Source organism: Gadus macrocephalus, chromosome 7 (assembly GCF_031168955.1).
Source record: "Gadus macrocephalus chromosome 7, ASM3116895v1".
NCBI classification, from domain to species: domain Eukaryota; kingdom Metazoa; phylum Chordata; class Actinopteri; order Gadiformes; family Gadidae; genus Gadus; species Gadus macrocephalus.
In genome coordinates this window covers 19,283,435-19,307,137 of record NC_082388.1, presented here as the reverse complement: position 1 = coordinate 19,307,137, position 23,703 = coordinate 19,283,435, and the positions used below count along the sequence as shown (strand labels likewise).

The window sequence follows — 23,703 nt, the reverse complement described above, 5'->3', positions numbered from 1 at the left end:
CACACACAGAATGCGCCTTTTCAACCGAACAGCAAAGTAGGGAAACTCGCGTACTCTCTCTCACACACACACACACACACACACACACACACACACACACACACACGACAACATGAACGCACCGAAACCAAACACTAAGGTGTGGTCTTCCCCCTTCTCTATCCCTTCTACTTCTCTCCTAACATCTACAAATCTTCTGCACTCAAAAGGTCCTCTAAAGTGGAGCGGTAACGTGCTTGAGTACATGCATGTGTGTTTGTGTGTGTGTGTGTATGACACAGAGAGAGGAAGCGACAGAGAGACATAGACAGACAGAGAGAGACAGAGAGAGAGAGAGAGCGCGAGAGAGAGAGAGAGCGAGAGAGCGCGAGAGAGAGAGCGAGAAGAGAGAGAGAGAGAGATGAGAGAGAGAGAGAGAGAGAGAGAGAGAGAGAGAGAGAGAGAGAGAGAGAGAGAGAGAGAGAGAGAGAGAGAGAGAGAGATGAGAGAGAGAGAGGAGAGAGAGAGAGAGAGAGAGAGAGAGAGAGATAGGGAGAGAGAGAGAGAGAGAGAGAGAGAGAGAGAAGAGAGAGAGAGACGAGACAGAGAGACAGAGAGAGAGCGAGCTAGGGCAGGGTGAGATTGGGGTAGAGATGGGGGTGGGCTCACCTGTCCAGGACGTCATGGCTGGACGCAGTCAGAGCTACCGGGCAGTGTTAGCGCTGAGATCCCCACTGCTGCGGCAGCCCCGCAGCCTGCCTCATGATACTGACTCACTGCAATCAGCTGCCTTTTCCAGAGAGAGAAGGAATGGGGAGAGAGACAGCGAGAGAGAGAGAGAGGAGTGAGTGAGCGAGCAAGAGGGAGGGAGGGAGGGACGCGAAAGGGTGTCAAGAGGTAGGGAGATAGAGCGAGCACGAGAGGAGAGCCAAGTGGGAAGACGAGAGTGAAGAGAGAGAGAGAGAGAGAGAGAGATAGAAGAGAGAGAGAGAGAGAGAGAGAGAGAAGAGAGAGAGAGAGGAGAGAGAGAGAGAGAGAGAGGAGAGAGAGAGAGAGAGAGAGAGAGAGAGAGAGGAGAGAGAGAGAGAGAGAGAGAGAGAGAAGGAGAGAGAGAGAGAGAGAGAGAGAGAGAGAGAGAGAGAGGTGATCGGATGACAGCCGCAAAATGCAGGAGAGGGAGAGAATTGTAGAGAGTAAAGAAGAGAGTGAGAGAGAAAGAAGGGGGGCTGTTAATAATACGTGAAAAGGCAAGGAGAGATAAAGGGAGATGAGAGAAAAGAAATTGGAAAAAAGGGGAGAGAGAGAGAGCAGAGAAACAAACAGGAGAAAAATCATTAGCTCTGGATCTATGGACTGTGGATCTAACACAGTGCTAGGATGGATCCGTCTAACACAGGAGTCTTTGCTTCAGTCAAACACACGTGTATCCTAGCTCAAAAAACACACCGGTATGAATCAATGCTGCTTGGCTGCAAACGTGTTGCAAGAGACATGGGCACACGTTATGGACATCAGTCTGCCAAGCCCTACCGTTTCATAAGGACCATGACCATTCAGAGACATTGAAAAATTCATTCAGTCGTTTTAGTTTTTGGTGTTGTGATATGAGAGAGAGAGATACGAAAGAGAATAACAATTTTTTTTCCAAAATAAGCTCATGAAAGGGTATTAAAAATCGGAGGCAATTCTGTTACCCAATACCTTTGTGTCAATAATTAAAGAACAAGACTGAAGATAGAGTTCAAGAAAGAAGAAAGATATGTTCATCACAACTTAAGATATGAATCAACGGAAGTTGAACCACACAACATTTTAGTTTTCTTAATGATTATCATTGATTCTGTTTTTTTAAGACACGAAAATTAAGATCTCCTTCTAAAACATTGAGAAATAATTAATTAAAAGATTATGCCACGGACACATTACGAGTACCATGTGCCTTCCATCATCGGATAGCCAATCAGGGCTTGGAAGGGGGGGGGGTAGGAAGGAGAGACAGAGAGTCTGACAAAATGCATGAGTAGCTCAATATCACCTGTCACTATGGGATAGGGTAAATCTAAACAGGGCACTCATCGGTACAAACAGGACGCAGGCAACCCGGCGTCGGCAAAGACAGGAAAAAAACTGATGTGATGGATACCTTTCTTTTTTTTTTTTACAAGCAGTCACGCGTTCAATCCCAATAGACGCAGCAGATGAGACAGCATAGAAAGATGGGGGGCGAGAGAGAGAGGGCGCAGAAGGCGTGGGAGGTGAGAATTCTCTGTGGCCACGGGCATAAGCAGCTGCTTCTGAATCATGGGAGACCGCTCACTGCGCAGCGCCTTGCCTCTGGCGCTCAGGCTTGATGAACTATTTAATGAATTATAGATAGAGAAGCTGGTGTAATATCTCTCTCTCTCTCTCTCCTCTCCTCTCTCTCTCTCTCTCTCTCTCTCTCTCTCTCTCTCTCTCTCTCTTCTCTCTCTCTCTCTCTCTCTCTCTCTCTCTCTCTCTCTCTCTCTCTCTCTCTCTCGCTCTCTCTCTCTCTCTCTCTCTCTCTCTCTCTCTCTCTCTCTCTCTCTCTCTCTCTCTCTCTCTCTCTCTCTCTCTCTCTCTCTCTCTCTCTCTCTCTCTCTGATGCTATCAGAATGACGCTATAATCTCACCACAAAGCGCAGTGCTCACGTATGGCTTTGCAAAACGAGCCATTGACCATGCATCATTTTAAAAGCACAGTTTCAGGTAGCTTCTTTTTTTTTGTGTCATATTCACCTCCATCTCCATATACATTTTTGGAATGTTAATTTTTCAACAGTTAGGCTCTCCAACAGTTAGGCTCTCTACAGAGCCAACAAAGTGCTTGAGGATGCCAGAAACAGATTCAAGAGCGAACATGATTTAGTATGAGGGTGCACCACCATGTTCATTTCATTCCTCTCAAACTAACTGGCTTTGCACTGCACACCAGGTTTCAGGCAGCAAAAAACAGTTACGTTTAGCTGGGGCAAAATATGGACAGATAAACACATCTGCTGAGTCATGTTGCAAGCATGCGCTGGGGAATAAAATACTTATTCTCTCTGAGTAAATCAACATGGAAGGTACATGTTGTATGCTTGCCAACTACAATAACATGTCTTCAACAAAGCCAGGGAACATGTCTGCCATCCTTATGGGAGACATCCCACTGACCCCAGCTCAGTGTGCAATGACATAGGCCACTTTGAAAGGCTGGCAAGATAAATTCCTGTGGAAGCAAAAAGACAAGGTTACAAGTCGGTGCCAGAACCGCACATATTGGAAGGACATTTGTAATCATGTCATTGTTGGGCCGATCTGCCTTCCACCAGCGATTAAATCCCTACAACCAATTAATAACCGAGTCGGAATGTCAATTTTTTAAGCAAATTTCAGTGAATACACTTTATTAATACATGTTATTAATAGTCTAGTTAATAGGCCAACGACAGAAAGTTAATCAAATCCGAGTCCAAATAGAAAGCATTTGTTGCTTATTGCTTCAGAAATTGTAGCCTTGTAGCAAAACAAAATGTATTTTGTTTTTCTTGTCAGGTAAAGCGAGCAGATGTAACATCACTCAGACAACTGTAACTTGAAATTGGCAATTCCTATTATTTATGAAATTATTTATGACATTATAGACTATAGTCGATTACATTTTATAGACTAAAGGATTCATCTGAACAAATGTCATTAGATTAATCGAGTTTGTAATGTGCCAATCGTGCAAGAGAGGGAGGCGGGGTGGACCCCGATGCAGCAGAAGAACCTATAAAATGCACGACCTTGGCAGGGGACAGTGGGGCTCAACGCTGATGAGAAGTTAGAAACTGGACCTCCTACAAGTACAAACACCGCAAAGCTTGGAGTTTCGTAGACAGGGTGTCTTGCATAAAGGAAGGAAGAAAAAAGGAAGGTGTCCTTGTCAATATCAAATACAATTTTGTTACTGGGGCGAATCAGAAGATATGTTTATAGTTTAACCTTTCGAAAGTGGTGTTTGGCATGGCAATTCTGAAATTAAATGGATCCTCATCCTAAACTAGTCATAAATGAAAATGGCATACTTTGTGGTGGCATGACCCGTGTTAAAACCTGCACCAAGTCAACTGAAGCTAAGTTAAATCCTAAATGAAGTCGTTGCTGCCAAGACAACCGGCATGTGATTTTGAGAGGTTTTACTGTGTAATACAGCTTTATTGTTCTCAATTTCTTTTTTCTATATCAATTCCATTCTTATCACCCTCCAATGGTTACATCTCATATCAAATGGCTCCTTCAGGGGACATTTTCAGCAAGTTTGATGATTCATCACTCAATATGAAACTAGTACACTTCTCAATTATTTGTTACGGTGGCCATGGCCCAGATAGATAAGAAGAGAAAATGCAGGCAGCGACGGCAAAGTGACGTCTGGATGTTGAAGAAGCAGCCTCACAAAAGAGCCCAAGGACTAAGGCGAAAGTGATTTAGGATTCAGACATGTGACGTAAACAAAACAGATGGTGTCCGACAGTGAAAGGTTTATCTGACCTTTGTTAAATCCTTCCATTTTTTCTTTTTTATAAAGCAGTGTGCATGCTTTGCATTTCTTTTCAACCGTATTGTTTTAGGAGACAGAATATATCTCTATATTCTCTAACAAAATAACAATATTTCTTAGTTTTGCAAGAAAAAAAGGCTAGTACAACTGCACATCAGCATTAGACACGTAGATTAGACTTTTGGATAAGCATTTAAGAGATGCTTGTCCTTAACATTCGGTCCTCGTCCTGCCTCCCCTGGATTAATTAAACCACTGCCATGTGGTGGAGTCCCCAGAGGTGAAGCTGAGAATTTGAGACATTTGGGTTTAGCATAATCCAAAAACCCAGCCCAGTTATGCTGCCATGCATGTTGCCATGCAGCCCACATTGACGGAGAAGCATTCTCATAGTCAGGTGCCCTGAAGAGAGGCTGATTGAATGGGAGCTTGATGGAGCCTAATCGCGAAAGCAAATTGTCCTGAAAATCATTATGAATGCAAGCCATTCCGAAGGCTTCCGAATGAGACCTATGATGGACCCTAATCTTCCCACCCCATGTATTCTATAAAAAAAATATGAATACGTTCTACAACTCAGGCATCACCAGGCAGCCATTATCCGGAAGAATCTGAAAACAATGGTGCCAAAAAAACGCATTGTGCTGCTGTGTAATTGGAGCTCACAGTCGATTATGTCGGCTCCGTTGTCAGCCACGGCTCAGGCTGTTAACGCATGCCCATCAGGGCCCATTTGTGACGTCAAATCACTTTAAGGGCCTGGATCGAGTCACCAGAGAGAAGACCTCAGTGCAGGGAAAGCCAGGTGGCCACTGGAAATAACAAGGTTTGTTACAGCCTGCAGATGTTCAGATGAATAAGAAACAACAATCATTCTTTGCAAAAAGAGGGTGCATTTTTTTGGAAGCAGAACTCTTTTACATCCAGGGGTGGCATTTAACAGAGCAATAAATTCAGAGCCAGCAGTCCTACTATGTTATGGCAGAACTTCTGACGAAGACGGAATTGGGCCGGAAATCAAAAACTGAAGGGGCAGAGTAACGCCTTGTTTCCTATTTTGCAGCTTTGGATTTTTTTATGGAAGAGAGACCGCTTACCGCAAGCAGGCGAAGCTTTCAGCAGGTGGTTTTAATAACAGGGTTCATTTGAAACCTTTACAGACACGTTTTCTATTGGCACTGGCTGAGTTTGTTTGCTCTTAATTGCGGCCAATTACGCTCCAACATATTACTGCTGCCAGCAAGATCATTGGTCAAAACAAATATGATGAAGCGAAAGTAAGAGAAACATTAGATAAGTAATCTAAAGTCTAATATGAGCTATGACCTAGCAGAGCAATATTTTGTAGGGAATGATTACTGTCAGGAAATGTGAAATCAGCTTTTCTTTTTAGGCGCTAAGCCTGTCTAACCTCTCTAAGCTGTAGGGCTGTCAATTGGTTGGTTGATTGAAGTCACGATGCATACGCCTATCAGGTGTTCGTTTGACAGTTGATTTAATCTGGGATTGGGGGACAAAAAAGCAACAGTGATGAAGGCAGTGCTTTTCCATTAAGTTTTTTTTTTTAACCTGAAGTACAAGGTGAGCGGCTGCACAAAAATGCCAAAACATTCTGGAAAAAGACCCCGTGTGCGGTTATCTTGGTCTGGTTGTACACATGCGGCCGCATACGCTGAAATAAAGAGGCTATTTGGACATGGGCCCCAAGTAAAGAAAGGACAGTTTGGTCTATCCCTGACTTTGACATATTGGATCGTTGTCTCTGCATATTCCATATATAAATACAAAAATAAACTGTCAATACATCCCCGTTGACTTATTTTTTATAATGAAATCATATATATGCATGACCTCCTTGTGATTTCCCTCCTCTTTCCAACAGAATGCACAGACTGATCACTGAATGCAGGATGTTATGCGTATTTAATTCTTTATTGTTTCTCGTCAGATGGTTGGCTGCCGTCTGCCTAAGCAGCTTGATGCTCCACACTGTCCCCGTTTCGTTAGCTACTGCATATTCATCTGGATCTCCAAAAAGGGAATAAATAGGCCACAACAAAAAAGGCTGCTGCACATCTAGCATGCAATGTGACAATAGCTTGTGCTGGCTCAATCAAAGGCAGTTGCTTTTCATGTGCTCTACACAGAAGTAGACAAACAGTGGCATGAGCAAGGAAAACGTATAGCGAGGCGGACAGCTGAGGGGGGATTCAAATTCTTTCGTATTTTATTCTTTCTTTTTAGACATTGACTACACTTATTAGCACTGAACTTCACATTAAGAGCTTGACCACTTTGTTGAGCATCCCTGATTAATTTCCCAACCAATGAAATAACCAGAGAGTACTGCAAGATACCAGACCAGGAAAGTATCGACCATGTAATACTGTCTTTGGGCTTGTAGATTTAATACAGGCGCTGCTGTAGTAAATCTACATCATGCACGCGTGTCATTCTATGCCTACTTTACAGTGCTTCTTCCAGAGTCCCGACAGACCAGATGTCCGAGAGACGACCTTGCTAAATGAATTCACCTTTGTTAAAAGAATACAAAGCCTGTGAGTCTGTGGATCAGGGTGTGGTCGGGGCAGGGTGACAGAGAGAGGATGTGTACTTTGAGGATAACTTTAACAGCTATTGTGGGCACAGTGTGAAAACCTGGGTATCATATGGGGTCCTACATTGTCATCAGGCACCTCTGCTGTCCACAACATTGAGAAGAGAACTCATTAGTAGTCTAAAAGGGGCTTGAATTTATGCACAGAAATGGCAAGACACTGGAATTTAAATAGAATAATACCCCTTAGAACACAGTGCCTTCCACCACATGTATTTTGACATCATAAAAGAGGTTGTTTGGATTCAACCTCTTTCCTAGAAACAAATACAATTCCCTTTTAGTGTTGGTTTTATGAACTCCTTTTTGTGCTGTTGAGAAAAACAGCCAACATGAATCAATGTAAAAGTCATCAATTTTGAATAGCAATTATTACTGTATGTACTACTCAAATCAATGCATTTAAGGGGAATTTGTTTTGTTGAAAGCAAACCTGTAACATTATGTTCGTTGTATACGATTGTTCATTGTTCAGGAAGCTAAAACCGCTGAATCCTAGCATCTGTCAGGCAAACGCAAAAGTAGTACTTTGTGTTTTTCTCCATTACCGCTGATCAGAACATGCACTGCATTCCGAAACCATCTACAATCTCCCCTATGGAAATAGATCTCGTTGTTGACTCACAACACTGATACCAGACTATTCTTGCAAGAACCCGTCAACCAGTCACCATACTGAGATGGAAAACAATTTAGGTGAATAATAATACTGCTCCTTCACCAATTTCCCAAACTAGTTTTCAACTCAACAAAAATAAACAAATTGATTCCAAATCACCATTGATGGTAACACAATGTATATTCACGTTTTGAAACACCTGATCTATACAATACAAGTCCGATATCAGAGATGGATTTAGCAGTCCAGGCAGCCACATGTATTATTTTTAGAGCTGTCAAGCGATTAAAATATTTAATCGTGATTAATCGCATTAATGTCATAGTTAACTCATGATTAATCGCGATTAATCGCAAATTATTTTTCTATGCTAAATATCCCTTGATATTTTTGTCCCATAATTCTTCTCATTTTAATTCGCATGGTTTAAAATCAACATGGTGAAGTGCATCGGCTTGCCTTGTGCAAATTATTTTTTATTGATAACAACATTGGCATATACTGATCAAAACAGGACAATACAAAAAAAGAGCCTATAGTGCAATTAAACGACTGCTTTGAACAAATGTCATTTGAACATAGCAGTCAGGCTGAAAAAAAATATATATATATTTTTTTTTTAATAAAATAATTGCGTTAATCGCGCGATACATTTTTTAACGCCGTTAAATTTGGTTTGCGTTAACGCCGTTAATAACTCGTTTAACTGACAGCTCTAATTATTTTGAATACCTAGAATATGCTGTAGATTTGGAATAACAATAACGAAAAACAACATTGGTGAAAATGCGCCCCCATCATTATTTGGATTGATTTAAGGACAATTCAAATTAGTTCTTCAATGTTTACAAACACACGTTCTTTGGTCAAATGAAGGGTTTCAAAAAAAGTTGAAGCTCACTGAAATAGATAGCCTAACCCTAGAAAAATGTGTGAAATGGGTTCGGCCATCAAAACAATGTCAGTATTGATATATGGAAATCGAGGCCTGACACACAAATTCAATAAGAAAAGCATGACGCAAAAAGAAGGAGGATGGAAGAACTTGATAATGTCCAACTTTCCTCGATTTATTGAACAAATACAATAGATGTTAAAAAAACTCCTGTCTCTCAGATGAGAAAAACTAGTTAATGACTCTCAATGCAGTGCGAAGATTGGTGAATTCCAAGAGACATAACATTTCTGTAGGTAAGAATGTGCAAGCCAAATCTAAAGAATTTTAAAGATCTTGACTCTTTTTGGGCAAGAAAAGCAGTAGTTTGTCGAGTTTCACACCATCATCATTTGAAAATATTACAAGGATGAGTGGAGAGAAGGACGAGAAAGCCAAAAGGAGTGGTGCTTTAGCAAAGAACAGAGCCCCTTCAGAGGGGGGAGTGTATGAAAGGGAAAGAGTACAACAGTACTACAAAGGACACTAACCAAAAACACTAAATTGCACCGATATCCTTGTGCCCACATGGCCAAATATTATTTAAAGGAAATGGTGCAAGTGTATGTCAACACAATCAACAAACCATATCAACAGTTCGTATTTACTTCCGTAGCATTGATTGATCAAAATAATAAAATATATAGCCCTTAGGGCCCACTAAGGCGACCCCCATTGACCTAATTACTGGCTTCCAAATCCACAGCTGATGGAAGGCACCCGACTAGGCATCAGCCTAAGTGATAGTGCGATGCGTCAGAGGGCTATGCTTTATGAATGTCTAAGCTTTGTAATGCTCAATCAAAAACATAACCTCACCCAAGAAAAAAAAAATCACTCATTTTTAATTAGTTTCTGTAAGCAGAATTACAGAAACAAACATCAGGGGTTGCAAATACCATTTATACTATAAATATTGTATTTTTTAGAGGATTTGTTTTGTGCATTATATTTCTTTTGCGGGCTCAGAAGCATTCCAACCCCAATACAGTTGCAGAATAATAACTACTTAATATACACAGCCACGAGTTGAGGATTGATTTTATTTCATTCATGGTTACAATATTACTCACATATGAATGTTTTTTATATACATAAAAGCAAACGTAAAAGATAAAAAAGGTAAACTGACAGGACAAACAAAAAAGCCAAGAGCTCAGAGGGGTCATTAACGGAAGCAAATCACTGCCAATGTGTTTCAATTTTTTAAAGCAAAAACATTTTGAAAAAGTAAAAAAAAAATGTAATGACAATTCATGTCATAAATACGATTACAAATATATTTATTTCATTGTTCAACAATTCAGATACAAAGTTGAAGTTGCAGCTATTTCAAACAAGATATTCATAACTTATTAAACTTCAGGGCATTGAAGGACAGTCCTTAAACCATAGAGACTGAAATCAATCGATCAGACTGTGTACGAGAATGGAGAATGACTCGTTAGTTATCCGATTCAAATATTCATAAATGAATATTCAAACTCAGTGAGTGCAAGTCGTCTCAATTAATGACCATACTTTCCATCAATTGCTGTATAAATATGATATGCATGAATTCAGATTACCTGAATCTGTTTTTCGTTGTTACGATTTCAAAAGGTCTTCACATTTCCACGTAGAAAATTCGAAGGCTTCTAAATTTACAAACCCTATGGCAGAGATTTGCTTTCATATGCATTCTTTCACTCTCAGTCGTCTAATGATTTGCTTTGTAACTCCATTAAATTAGATCACCACTTTCTGTAACACCCCTCTAATGTAGGCATTATCTTTTTCTAGAAATAACTTTTTTTTAAACCAGCATTACATATTATTCTGCTTTTATACAGCCCCCTGCATAATAATATAAATGACTTGGAAAAATACGACATGGGAAAAATATAGTGAAGAACTGTGTGCCTCAGCAAGCCTCCAATGGGGACAGTAAGCTTTGCCTGTGTTGTCATAACATATTGGACAGGGACAGATTCCCTGCCACGGCAGACAGGAGTATCGCCTTCCCAGTCCCCCCAAAGTGAATCTTTTGAGTTGTTGCACAAACTTGCTGCCAAGATGGCCTTGAATGGGAATTCCATCCCGTCAGGACCACCTCATTATCCTCCGCCCTGCTATTGTGGGAATATCCTGGCAGCTTTCTAACCAAAGCCGCCATTCTCAATGCCAGAATTGTAAACGGGGGGATCGGAATCTCTGCTGGGATTTCTGTGGCAATCACTGAGGCCTGTGACTGTGCAGTCATCTTGAATGAGGATGTACTGAGAAACACGACAAGTGAAGAAGAGTCCTCTTCTCTGGTTCATGGTGCTGCATGTGTTTCAGGACACGGGATCGTCGATGCTATATGCAATATGTATAATTAATGACCATGCAGAAGAAACACACAATGGCTGTTTGGTTCAACACAATACATTCATTTCTGAGGCCGGGTTCAGAGGTCATGTCTGCCTTTGTGTGAAGCCGCTGAGGATAGAAAGAAAATAGAAAAACCTCTGAAACAACAAGACCTTTGAAAGCCCGAGAGATTTCAGCGACACAAATGAGTAAACAAAACAAAGTGGGTGGTTGCATAACAGCAGTGTGGGGTCCAATCAGTCCTGCTACCAATTTTAAAAAGGGGCTGATTCAATTCAAAATGTATGGCTGAGTGAATTTTCGTATCCCTAAACAGACATTTTGACAAACAAATGTATCGGTTGTGTTGCTTCTCCGCAAACGAACCAGTAACACAGCATATTACATAGGATTACATTGGAAATAACAATATATCTTTAACAATTAGTTTTAACTTTTATTTGTCTGTGGTAAGTGCCCTAAGGAATTGCACCTGTAACCATCCTCAACTCTCATCTATCCCTCGTAGTTGCAAAAGATGTGAACCCACAATTATAAAAAGTTATGAACTTTGGCCAACATCTGGTCTCCCTCAGCAACAGAGTTACTGAAGCCTGATTTTTTGAGATAAATGAACCATGGGCAACAATAAAACTACATCCAAATACTTTTTATGAATCCCTCTAATCTTAATGCAACACGGTCTGCTGAAGCCAGTAGTTACTCAACTGGCAGTGATACAGCAGCTGTGAAAGATGAAATTAACGTTTCAGCCTGACAACCTAAATGTTTTGCCAGCATAACAGCGATTGCTATTACTTTACTCAAGGAACCATGATGCATATAACCCGAATGCTGCATCGTAAAATCCTATGTGAAATGGTCATTTTAAAACACACCAACACGCAAGGGCAAGCCATCGTTAGTTAGTTCATCACCATAGTGGATAAGAAGCCTTCTCCTTTCGAAGGCCATCCGTGAAAGATTGGGCGTCCTTGTGCTCTCCAAATCTTAAGGAGGAACCCACTCATCTCTGTTTGTGCCCTGTACAGCCTGCTTGTTTGTGAGTGTTTTCCTTGCAGGCATAGGTGCTTCAAATGCGTTCCAGTGCGTATTTGATCAATGGACTATTAAAGTAAGTAGCCTCCCCTGAGCCCAGCCCATAAAAGTTTCAAAAGTTTTAATTGCAGGCCTTACTAAAGACCTCTGTGAATGTTTTATATGTGGTCAGTGTGAAATTATTCTGTAAGTGTGACTGCAGTGCACCCCTGAAGATAGATTGTAATTGTCGAAAGCATATAGGCCTAGTTTCAGAATCAACACTAAATCATGCCTTCTTTCCTCAATTGTCTTTGTGTATCAAGATTTGGTGGTGGACAGGCCATATCGTTTTTGATCTATTAAAAAAGGACCAAACCAGTGAGGATTCCTGGTAAGACCATACCAGAGTAAAGAATTAACAGCCCCCACCTTACCGTAAGCAACAATATTTTATTGCATCTTATCCTGACAGAAGATGCGTACACAACATGACATAACATATGCAACACTAGGCTAAGCTTCATTCATACACAGATAAGAAAAACAAATCAATTCTCGGCTGTGTTACGAGTGGCTAGGCTTGGGACAGTAAATCACTATGAATGCCACAAATCTTAATACGCTTTTTCACAGCCATTTGTTTTCAGGGGGAATTGATTGGCGATTGTGTCAGTAATAGGGCATCGGAGACAAGGTTGCACAGTCCTGTTACTGAATGTCCTGATGTCAGCCATCCTTTACAGAGCAAGCAGGAGCAATGATTAATCCTCTCCAGAACTACAAGTTATGTGGTGATGTTGCACTGGAAGTCTTGTGGTTATGGTACGTACAATTCATGCTTACTCATTTATTCTCTTGATAAAATGACCACCATATAAGTACATGCCAAGGAAACAGATTGTTTTCTTGAAAACAAACCCATTTTGAATGCATCAAACGTCGAATGAGTATGAGACAAAAAGGAATTACAAGAAAAGCACAACAAATAAGTATAGACCCATAAGGCCTTCGATCTGTACAAATTAAGCCACATAAGAAAACAGGCCATTAAAATGATGAGTCATTTGAGCCCGTTCCTTAAATGTTGCGGACGCAATTCCTTCATGCCACAGCAGAAAGACCTGGAGGACACAAATCTCTCTGTTCCTTGCCAAGGACCTCATCTACATTGACCACGGTGTTTTTTGTTCATGAATACAGCTACCCCCATCCATCAGTTTGAGGACCATCGTCCAGCTCTCAGTCTGTGGCTGACTTTCAAGTGGAACTTGTACAAGACAAAGAAGGGTGCCCTATTCTGCTGGGAACCCCAAACTGTTCAACCTCCATTCTCTAAATGTAAAAAGACAGTGGGGAGCAGGCAATACATTGTCGAAATGGGGGGGGGGGGGGCACTCCACACCTTCGGTAAATAAATTATAAACATGACTCCAAAACAAATAACATGTGTTATATATCCAATCGATTCGTGTCCTTTTAAAACGATAGTGTGCCTGAAGATGGGTCATGTAGACTGCTACCAGGGTGCCCAGGTGTTTGCTTCACTCGAATAGGTGTTTTAAATATCATTAATCAAGAAGGAAAACATAATAGTGCAGCGAATGACTATCATCTCTTGCACATCAAGCCAACCTCTAATTTCGAGTTTGTTTTACCTTAAAGTAGACTTAATCAATCGTATAATTCAAGGTAGCGTTATCTTTATTGAATCAGCAACACGATTAAAGGTTTCTGAACCCTTGCTATTGGATTTTTTGTTATAACTGGAAACATGCACAGAAATCCCTCCGGTAAGGCTAGACATTCGATGGGAATACAGCGCGTTGGGGACATTTGAGTGGACGCATCTCCCTACAAACTTAGGGACAGCACACAGGGAACATTGCTTATGCAAATAGACGCCAGGCTCGGGTTGAGTACGCCTGCTTTACATTGCCTCCATGCATATGTTGTATCTGGTTCACTGACACACATGTACCCGACCATGTCCATGTAACACAAGCTGCAGATGTAAACAGATGCGCCCCCAAAAAAGCCCAACCATTAATCGCAAACTCGCATATCTGTAAACAAGTAATACATATGAGAAATACCTGTATGGGTCAGAACAGAGCGGGTGACCTGATGTTAACGTCGGCGTCGATGGGCTTAGCTTTCGCTGTCGCTCTGTAGTGTTGTGCTGCTGCTGTTATCTCCCCTCGGCGTCTTCAACAGCGGATCCACCAGCACGGCTTCATCCATCAGAGCAAAAACACTTCGGAGATCATTCTCCACCGAAAAGACGTTTCAAACGACTGGTGCTAAACCGTAGGCAACGACCCCGGCAGCCCCCTCGTCATTATCGAGCCGCGAACAAAACCGTTCCCACAGGACACGGCTCATGAACGGCGGATTTAAATCACTTTACTGACCATCCTCAATGAAATACTTTCACCCCGGGAGGTTTAACGTGGCGTTCTCTCGGCTCTTATAACAAACAAATTCACCAAAGTCCCGTAGGCTCTAAGGACGCCCTTTACGAGGTGAAAACTTAACGTGGAACGAGTGAACGGTTCAATCCCCTGGTTGTACGGCAACTTGCGGAGCGCGCGCGTCGATAACCAATGAATCCAGTTTGTGGCGGGAGCGAGCACAGGGCGCGTGGGTATCATTCAGAATGGTACGCTGTGCGCAGCCTCGCGCAGCCAGGGGAGCAGCCGCGAGACGTATGTTGCACGCCGCTCCGCCTGCCAAGCCCACCGCGACACAGCTGAACTGTTCAAAACACTGCTGGGACTTGTTTGGTTTTTGAATACCACACGTTGGCCTTGCTTTATTGAATACGTTTAAACACAAGGCTACTCACAAACCAGGCCCTCAGATAACTGTGATGGACATGGTGGTGTTGAAGGCTTAACTGAAGCTCTGGTGTACACTGTGTTTAATGATTTGGTATTGTATTCGACCATTGGTAGGGAATGTCTTATCTCTACGCCTCCCTTTGATCTACACCTTCGGTTTAACCAATAGAGGGCGTCCGTGCTATAGCCTGGTAATAACGCCTCATGAAAAAATTGGCATTTTTCTCTTACACCCTTGACGTAATTCCTTCCAACATCTACAAAGACTTGTGATAACATCTACAAAACTGAGTAGCTTTTATCCTCCTACATGAGGTAGGCCTACGAATGCTGTCAGATCGCGTGTGGGCAGAGAGACAACAATGGAGCGTTTATTCCTGCAAGCGGGGACACCAGTGGTTTAGTGACGACTGCAAGATGATGGGTCATTAAGGAGATCTATTTTTCAAACTGTTTCCACACAGTGTTGTCGACCAAGTAATGGAATAAAGGCCATAGCAGGTACCTACATAAATCACATTAAGAACTCAGAAGAGCTGGATGGATCTATGTCACCAAACTACTACTTCAAGTGTCTTTTTTTTTTGCTGCACTTCTTTAGACTACTTATTACTGTTTTAGAATGAAATAACATTCAATACAATTTAATGCACGCCAATGGAGAAACGGTTTGCACGCAAATTATATGAGCAGATGTTTAGATGAATCACTTCTCAGTTATCCATTGCACGTATTTCACAAGAATGTGGCCTTGAGGAATATTTGCGCAATGTTTTTGTTTGGAGAGGTGATGGTATCTGGGCCTGAAAAATGCTTCGACACTCATAATTCAGGAAAAAAATACATGAATCAATGTTTGCTTCGCATACATGCTGAACGTAGTGTCAACCTATTAAACCATCCATTATAGTGCAAGTCAAATTGTTCTGCAGATGGCAGCTGGAAGGGGTGAATTTATTGCAGTCATTGTAAAAGCAAAAGGTTAAAGGTGCTCAGAAAATCTACAAATGGCGTCGGAATACTACAAGCTATGCACATATGTTTGCATCTTAAAGTGGTGAAAGATTAAAGATTAGTTTGTCGAGTCTGTAATGGCAAATAGATTTAACAATAGTAGTACACCTTTAAGGAGTGCAGAATAATGCTCCATGATGAATTAGTACATTTTCAGGTAATTAAAAATACATTTAAAGTTGAATACCAGGATTCATGGAAATAAATGTTCTAAAATTGATAATTCAAACATGTTCCTGTGTAATAAGACTAAATTAGTATTCTTTTAATTAAAAATAGCACAGAAATAGAAAACGTGATAAAAATTATAGTGAGCGAAACATTTCATGTACAAATTAGCTATTTTACATTGTACATGTGTTCTGTTTTTTCTAAAATTTTCTCACTCTATTTTTTATTTGCATTCTCATCACAAAATAGGTTAGTAAACACCGCACGGATCACTCCCATTGCCCAAATCCTCCAATACTAATGGCTTCATTTTTGAAGGGCAAACTGACAAAACACAATGAGTAAACCAGGAAAAGAAGTATATGGAGTAGGGTGTACCTCTAAAAAAAAGGCGAACACAAACAACTTTTCAAGGACACAACAATGGCCATGCACACACGCACACTCACACACACACAGTAGGCCTACTTGAAATTTTCTATCCATGTCTTATTGAAGTCAAGGGAAGATTATACGTTGATGAAATGTCATGATAAAGAGCATTGCAGAAAAAAAATCGAAGTCTATAAAAATGTCTTTATATCCTGCAAGAAATCTCAAGTATTCCTGGTATTGGTCATACCAGTTAAAAACAAACCTTAATGTGTCTGATAAGGTGATCTTATGAAACAGTTTATTAACTGCCTAGCATCATCCCGTCATAATAAATGCTAAGAAAGGTTAAACAGCAAAGATTTATAGTGATATAATTTGCAGACAAGAAAAATAATACAGGCCAAGCATTATGAATGAGGCTGAGCCCTGGAGGCATGACTTCAGTGCTTTTTACTCTTAAAGGTTTTTTAAAGATACAAATATACACATCTTATATACATTAAAGAGTGGCAGTGCAACTGAATGTTGAACCAGAAAAACAATTACCTCTCAATGCTCACCCATGCAACAATGATCTTTAGGATATGACTCAAACACAATATGCACATATACTGCCATCCAGGGCTTCAACACCTCCTTTAAGATGGCGTTGACCTATGTCCTGAGTAATAGATCTAGGCCTCAAGCAACCTAGAATAGCATTGAAGATCCAAACGGCCAAACTACTGTCCGAGTTGCTCTGAGACACGCACAATAATGTACTCATCAACAACAACCACATGGTGTGAAGGCAAGGCCTGCACTATTCCTCTCCGGTTAAGATACAGAACTATGCAGACACAGTGAGAAGCCTCTAGCAGGACCCAAGACAGCTGAGACGAGACCAACACCAACATGTGAGATATACCACCCTATACCTTCTCTAAACCAAGGTGTAGTGCGAAAAGGAGGGGGTGGGTAGGGGTTTCAACAGCAACAACAGAACCAGCATAGAATGAAGGATGCTGAGCGTGTGCGTGAGTCTGAACATTGTGGTCACCATAGGAGCTGGGTGTGTGCCACATCTAAAAATTACAAACTAACTTTAGAGGCGCTGGGCTAAAAAGGGAACAACATCCATTTTTTAAGGGTTAATCTGAAACCATTTGGCAACAGACAATGAGGCACAGTTCTATTCAACTACTGGCAACGTCAGACGTAAGAGGTGGCCTGGCCAGTCTAGCCTACTAGCCTGATGTGGCAGGCATCTACATTAGCTAAACTACAGGCAGACCACTGGTGAAATACTGACTAATTTCTCTTGATAAACCCAGGGATTAGTGGAGTGGAGGGCTTTTTTTGTTTGGCAAAATCACAAGTCAACTTATTTATTTTGAAAACACTAGTCTCTTGACTCTCATACTTTAAATAATTGGCATGGATCAAAGAAAAAAGAAAAGTTAAAACTGATTAAAGAGCAAATAGCATTGGCAGGCTACAAATGGAGTTAATTAACTTTGAATTATACATTGGGGTTTTGTTTAAAAGTCGCACACACATTTGTTTTAGCAGCAGCAAATTTACAAAATGATCCTTTTTTAGTTTTCAACTGACATACCATCAAAACCATATTAAAATGCTGGTAAAATGGATGTTGTACATACAAATTTGAATTTCTTTTGAAAAGGATAGTGAAAGGCTTGGAATGTATGAAGAGGGTGCAAGCAAAGTTATAGGTCAATGCTCTAAATCCTCATTGTCTGCCTTTAAGTGCAAACAATAAAACTGCCGTTTGCTTTAAACTTCTTATATATCTTCCATTGTAGATGCTTAGAAAATAATGTGATTTCCTCAAAAGTTAAGAGGATCAGTATCATCAAAAAAAGGTGGACCAGTTTACTGACGTAAAGTGGCCAAAAAAAGTCTTATAAGTCTTATAAAAGAAAAATGCAGTTCTCGCTTCTCTGGATGACATTGGAGACATGCTATAGATGGCAGTTGGTTACATACACATCCCAATTCCGGAGCACTACCAATTTTTAAAAACCTTTCAAAATCCTTCCCTTGAGTACCAGATTACGGTAGTTTTTCCCATAAAGAACAAAAATAATGAAATAAAATGAAAATGTCATAAAAAAAGTAGTTATTTCTGAGTAAAAATCCATCAGGTGCTCGCTGCAGTTGAATGCACAATTCCTTACTCTTCCTCACTCACAAAATAAAAAAAGTACATTCCATCAGAAATCAAACAGCAGAACAGTGTGGGGTCCTTAAAGGGGGGGGTCGGTCTCTCTCTCTCTCTCTCTCTCTCTCTCTCTCTCTCTCTCTCTCTCTCTCTCTCTCTCTCTCTCTCTCTCTCTCTCTCTCTCTCTCTCTCTCTCTCTCTCTCTCTCTCTCTCTCTCTCTCTCTCTCTCTCTCTCTCTCTCTCTCTCTCTCTCTCTCTCTCTCTCAGACTTTAGCTGTCATCCTCCAGGGCCGGGGACTTCTCCACTCTGGGCGTTCCCTCGAAGCGCTGAGAGGCGATGGCCGCTTGCTGGGACATGCTCTTCCTCACGACGTCTCCCTTCCTCCACAGCGTGATTTCCTGGGGAACCGCGTTGTGTCAGAAACCCTCAAGAACAAGTCCCGCACCATCACATTGTAATAATGTATTTTCTTCATTGAGAACTTTGAGCACACTTTCAAAAATAGGGGGGGGCGGTTATCCAGTGGGTTGCATTCTGCAACTTCACCGCTAGATGCCATCAATTCTACAGACTGGGCCTTTTAAGGAGTGGATTAACGGGCAGTCAACACTGCGTTGTCTTTTTGTCTGCGCGCGCCGTGTGTGTGTGTGTGTGTGTGTGTGTGTGTGTGTGTGTGTGTGTGTGTGTGTGTGTGTGTGTGTGTGTGTGTGTGTGTGTGTGTGTGTGTGTGTGTTCATACCTGCTGCTTAAAATAGCGCCTCTCCTCCTCGTCTATGAGCACCAGGTTGAGGTAGTAGCGCACAGAGTACTTCTTGTTGACGTCCTTCATGGTCGGCGTCATCTCATAGCCGGCCAGGAACAGCCGGATGGGGATGGACTCCCCTGCAGCAGCGACAACATAGATCCAATTCAACTTAAGTAAAGCGTCAGGTAATCCGGTTGATACGAAAGGCTAGACTACGGCACCCGTCTGCTGTGAGGAGGGTCGTCATGTGCTCAAATGAAGAACAACAAGCAAAAGGTTCTATTTAGAGACCTTTTCTATCGAGTTATTTAGCAAACGGCGAGATGCTTTAGCCTAAAGCGAATTACAGCGAGGTACCGGTCGGTTGGGCACCTTCGGTGTCTTGGGACATTGGAGATCAAACCTGTGACAGATCGTATGGGAGGCGAACTACCTCGACACCATACCCTAAACACCCATTATTCAAAGGACTGCAAATGCAAAAGATTATAATCGAAAACCGACCAATTGAGCTAGGTTTTGTTTGAGGAACGGGCTAAACACTCTTATGACACACAAAATGTTCCCAAACAACACAAACACAGACCAGGACGGAGCGAGGTACCTCTGACTGGTGCTCCATCCATGATCTCGTACTTGGCGATGGTTTCATTTTCATGGTAGACGTTGGGCCCCGTGCCCGTGGTTTCCCGCTTGATGATGTCGATCTCCATGTGCCGGATCTTAATTCGCACGAGGAGGAAGTAGATCTTGCCTACGATCACGTCTTTCAGGTGATACCTGAACATGGAGGGGGAGTGAGGGGAGTGGGGTGAGGTGCAGTGAGAACACACTGCTACCGGACAGCTTTGACACTTCCTGGGACTCCTCACTACCCCTCTTCTCTTTCGCCAAACGGTTATTTTATAACCGTATAGAGAATTAAATAGTGCTGTGGGCAAGATTTAAGAGCTCTTGTTTGAGTGTAATTTGTTAGAGTTAGCACAGCCATCCTTCAGCTATTAGTGAGCGAAATAAGCGGTGAGAATATTGGTTTCAAGTTGACTGCGCCTGCCTCTGTATGGGCTAATTTCGATTTCAGATGCCTCCTGGCTAATTTCTTTGCAATCAGGGCATCTGTTCCGTGATTGGGTCTGGGAAGCCATCTCTCCTTAACAATCACAGGTTTGCGTAATCCAACACTTCTAAATGTGATTTCGGGAGCTAGGGACGGAGTAGAGGGTGGGTTGTTTAGTGTTTGGTTTTAAATCATGCTCTCTTCCCCTACTTTTTGTTCCCACCCTTTACAACTCTAACATATTACAGAAAGCTTCTTAGCATAAACTTTATCTTTCAATATGTTTTTATTGTTCTGCTCCTCTGATCTTTGCCCAGTGACCTCAATCAAACACACGGAACCGTTCCGTCTCCAGCACCACCTACTTTGACTTGTTGTACTCAAACTCGATGTGCAGACAGTCCTCAATGCCCACTTCCATCTTGATGGAGGAGTTGATCTCCGGGTAGCTACTGAGCGTGTGCACCACGATGTCCAGCTCTTTCGTGATGTCGTTCAACCGCCGACCTACCGTCGCTCGCAGGAAGTAGCTGAGTTGGAAAGGATTAAGAGGAAATGGGTCATGTGACTGACAACGCATGATGAGAGACACAATGGTTTAAAATAACAACTCAACAACATTGTGTCACCTTGTTTCCATAAAATGCTCTTCACTAACTTTAAAGGGGCCGGCACACAGCCCAGACCCTAAGGAAATCGTTGGTCTGTGTTTGGCCGAAAACACAGATCCTGTATTTTCAATACCTACCGTTTATTAATTCAGAATCTCGCTTTAATTTCCCCCAGAATTTTCTTACCGCAGTTTGACGTTTGCACCACTGTACGTCTCGTAGGGCTTCTCCACGTGTGTGAAGTCAAAGTCGAATGTCTGAGACTGTGTCATCTCTCCGGGACGAGCCAGGTCCTTCACCAGCGACACAAACTCATGGTGGTTACCCCGGTCATAGTAGAGCTCTGGAAATTACATGCAGTTCAGATATACATATTACATATTTAAATGCATGAAGTTTAGACATTTAGCAGACTGTGCCGTCTTTTGATGTAGCTTTTGATGTAGCCCCCCCCCCCTGTGCAGGGGGGGGGGGGGGCTGTTAACTCCCATACTAATGATAGTGTAAGAGTGAATCTTTATTATGACTTTGTTACAAATGTATTGACTGATATATAGCTTAATAAACACGGTCATATCATTTGTGAAATAATGTTTGCCTTAAATGTGACTGACAGGGCTATCCAGTGTTTGATCAAAATATTGTTTGTACCTGGGTGTTGTGGAAATAAAGATGGCATTATTAAATGTTTGACTAGTATACCTGCTGGAGTAAGAACCTGCCCTGTTAAAGATTTGAGGTCCGATCTGGCGTTATGGTCCTATGATATTAAGATTTCATATTTATTGTGGTTATGCCTGGGCTTATTACTAAGGATCAAGGGAAGCCATATGGTGTACAGCTATATCATTGTTGGCTGTATCATTGTCACTGTTTGTTTAGGCTCCAAGCATCCTCATTAAATCCACCTCAGCAAAAGCAAAGCGCATTGAAATATCAAAGCCCTGAAACTAAACTTGTTTAAACCAGATGCATCACAGGCCGGGCTTGCTAGAATGCCGACATGTGGGAATCCGAAAAACATGGGCTGTGCAACCCGGAAGTGTGCAGATATGTGGCGTCAGACGCATGATGATCGGGGACGCTGTATTTCCTAACACATCTAAGCCTTCCAGTGTATTTGACTACGGATTCTCTCTATCGATACTAGCGTCAGTTATTGGTAATATATTGCTGATACACAGTGGATAGGTCTACCTCCTCCTTGGACGATTTCTTTTTTGCAATCAACCTGTCATATGCAGACCACATTTTTTCTCAACAAGTCAACGGTTGCAGACTCCCTGCCAACCCTATGGACGTAGAATAAGGTCAACCCACCCCTTTTCTCTGTCGACTCAGCTGATGCGTCAGGCGCAAACGGCTGCAAGCTGGCTAGATCTGTCACGGGACTTGACACTTGTTAGCTATGAAAAGTGACATTTAACACTTTCAACTGTATGTTCCCTTGTTAGGTATAATGTGGCGTTTAAGTGGTACAAAACCGTCACTAAATGACTTTAAAACCATAGCCCCCTCATGTGAAATGTGAGATCAAAGTACAGGCCCGGGCGGTCTCACCGATCTGGCCGACGAACTCGATCTTGATGCCACTGTGCTCCAGCCGCTTGCCCGGGTTTTTGAGCGTCACGTTTACTTTCCCCGACACCGTCTCTCCATCGTAGAACAAGAAATACTTTTCCTTTTTGCCGTCTTCGCCTTTGTGCTCCGCTTTTTTTCTTGTTTCTGCATCGTTTAAAACTATGTCTATGTCCGCACTTTGGCCAAAACCGAAGAAGCTCATAGCTGCAGCTATCTTCAGCTACGTTAGCCTCGTCGCCTCAGGTCTTTAGATGTGTCCTTTCGGGACAATGCCGCTCCACTTCAAGATGTTAAATGGCGTTGTAAATAACGATTAGTATATTTTACGTTTGCACTTTGAGTTTACTGTATGTGGCATACAATGAAAGGCAGGCTGTTGAGCACAACAGTCGCGGGTCCACTGCGCATGCGCGGATAGATAGTCACATGCTACCAAATGCATATTATATTCTAAATGTTGTATTATTTGCCGAGACGGAATACATACACTAATACACAACCATTTAATAAATATCACAGTGATATTCAAACATATTAATACTTAGGTTTTGTGTTGTAACCAAGGGTGCGTTTTGTGGCGCAACAATGAGGCATGTGAGAAACGACACCTGTCTAGCGGGCTAGCGAGCTATACACACTCAAATAGCTATACACTATTTGAATTTAATTTTATTGAAAATATCTAATATCCTGTCTAATAATCGAATATGTTTGACAATCTTAACATTGACTTTCATCAAGAGAAAACAGCCAGAACAAGATTTGGTCATCACAAGTGTGATGACAGCTTCTCGCCATCAGGGGGTAGACAGTCACAGGAGGAAAACAATATTAGAGCTTTTCGAAGGGAAAAGTTATTGCGCAAAATGACGCTTGTTATAGCCGATACCCTTGATGTGCTGCGGTCGAGCCATGGAACAATGTAGATCAGAATGATAAACCCAGGGAATGTTCATTGGATAGCAACAATGGTATACTACATATTTAGACACTAACCATGCTCTTTGTTGTTGTGGATTATTGAAATATGAGAATGACCTATGTTGATTATTCAACAATTAATTGATTAT

General features: G+C 41.8%; 2 protein-coding genes across 4 annotated transcripts in view; both read right to left on the bottom strand.

The window, feature by feature from the left end:
* arhgap32b (Rho GTPase activating protein 32b) overlaps positions 1-16,612 on the bottom strand; it is a 78,648-nt gene extending 62,036 nt beyond the window's left edge. For all 3 annotated transcript variants that reach the window (XM_060057179.1, XM_060057180.1, XM_060057181.1), the window contains exons 1-2: positions 14,167-16,612; positions 649-769 (exon numbers count right to left, since the gene is read on the bottom strand). The gene's annotated coding sequence lies outside the window, so the exon portion shown is untranslated. The remainder of the gene's footprint in view (positions 1-648; positions 770-14,166) is intronic.
* Positions 16,613-17,824: 1,212 nt separating this feature from the next.
* Positions 17,825-23,054, bottom strand: vps26bl (vacuolar protein sorting 26 homolog B, like). The gene is made up of 6 exons (XM_060057185.1): positions 22,613-23,054; positions 21,239-21,395; positions 20,807-20,971; positions 19,989-20,164; positions 19,379-19,521; positions 17,825-19,037 (listed from the first exon to the last, which is right to left on the bottom strand). The coding sequence occupies exons 1-6, from the start codon at positions 22,833-22,835 to the stop codon at positions 18,909-18,911; spliced, it is 993 nt and encodes a 330-aa protein (XP_059913168.1). The 5' UTR covers positions 22,836-23,054; the 3' UTR covers positions 17,825-18,908.
* Between the last annotated feature and the right edge of the window lie 649 nt (positions 23,055-23,703).

Bases quoted from the DNA above. Each gene is read 5' to 3' on its own strand.
- vps26bl (XM_060057185.1), bottom strand. From the start codon at position 22,835: ATGAGCTTCTTCGGTTTTGGCCAAAGTGCGGACATAGACATAGTTTTA. The intron at 20,972-21,238 runs GTAAGAAAATTC...TTTCCAACTCAG, and splicing joins GGTGCAAACGTCAAACTGCG to CTACTTCCTGCGAGCGACGG. The intron at 19,522-19,988 runs GTACCTCGCTCC...TCGCTGCTGCAG, and splicing joins GGATGGAGCACCAGTCAGAG to GGGAGTCCATCCCCATCCGG.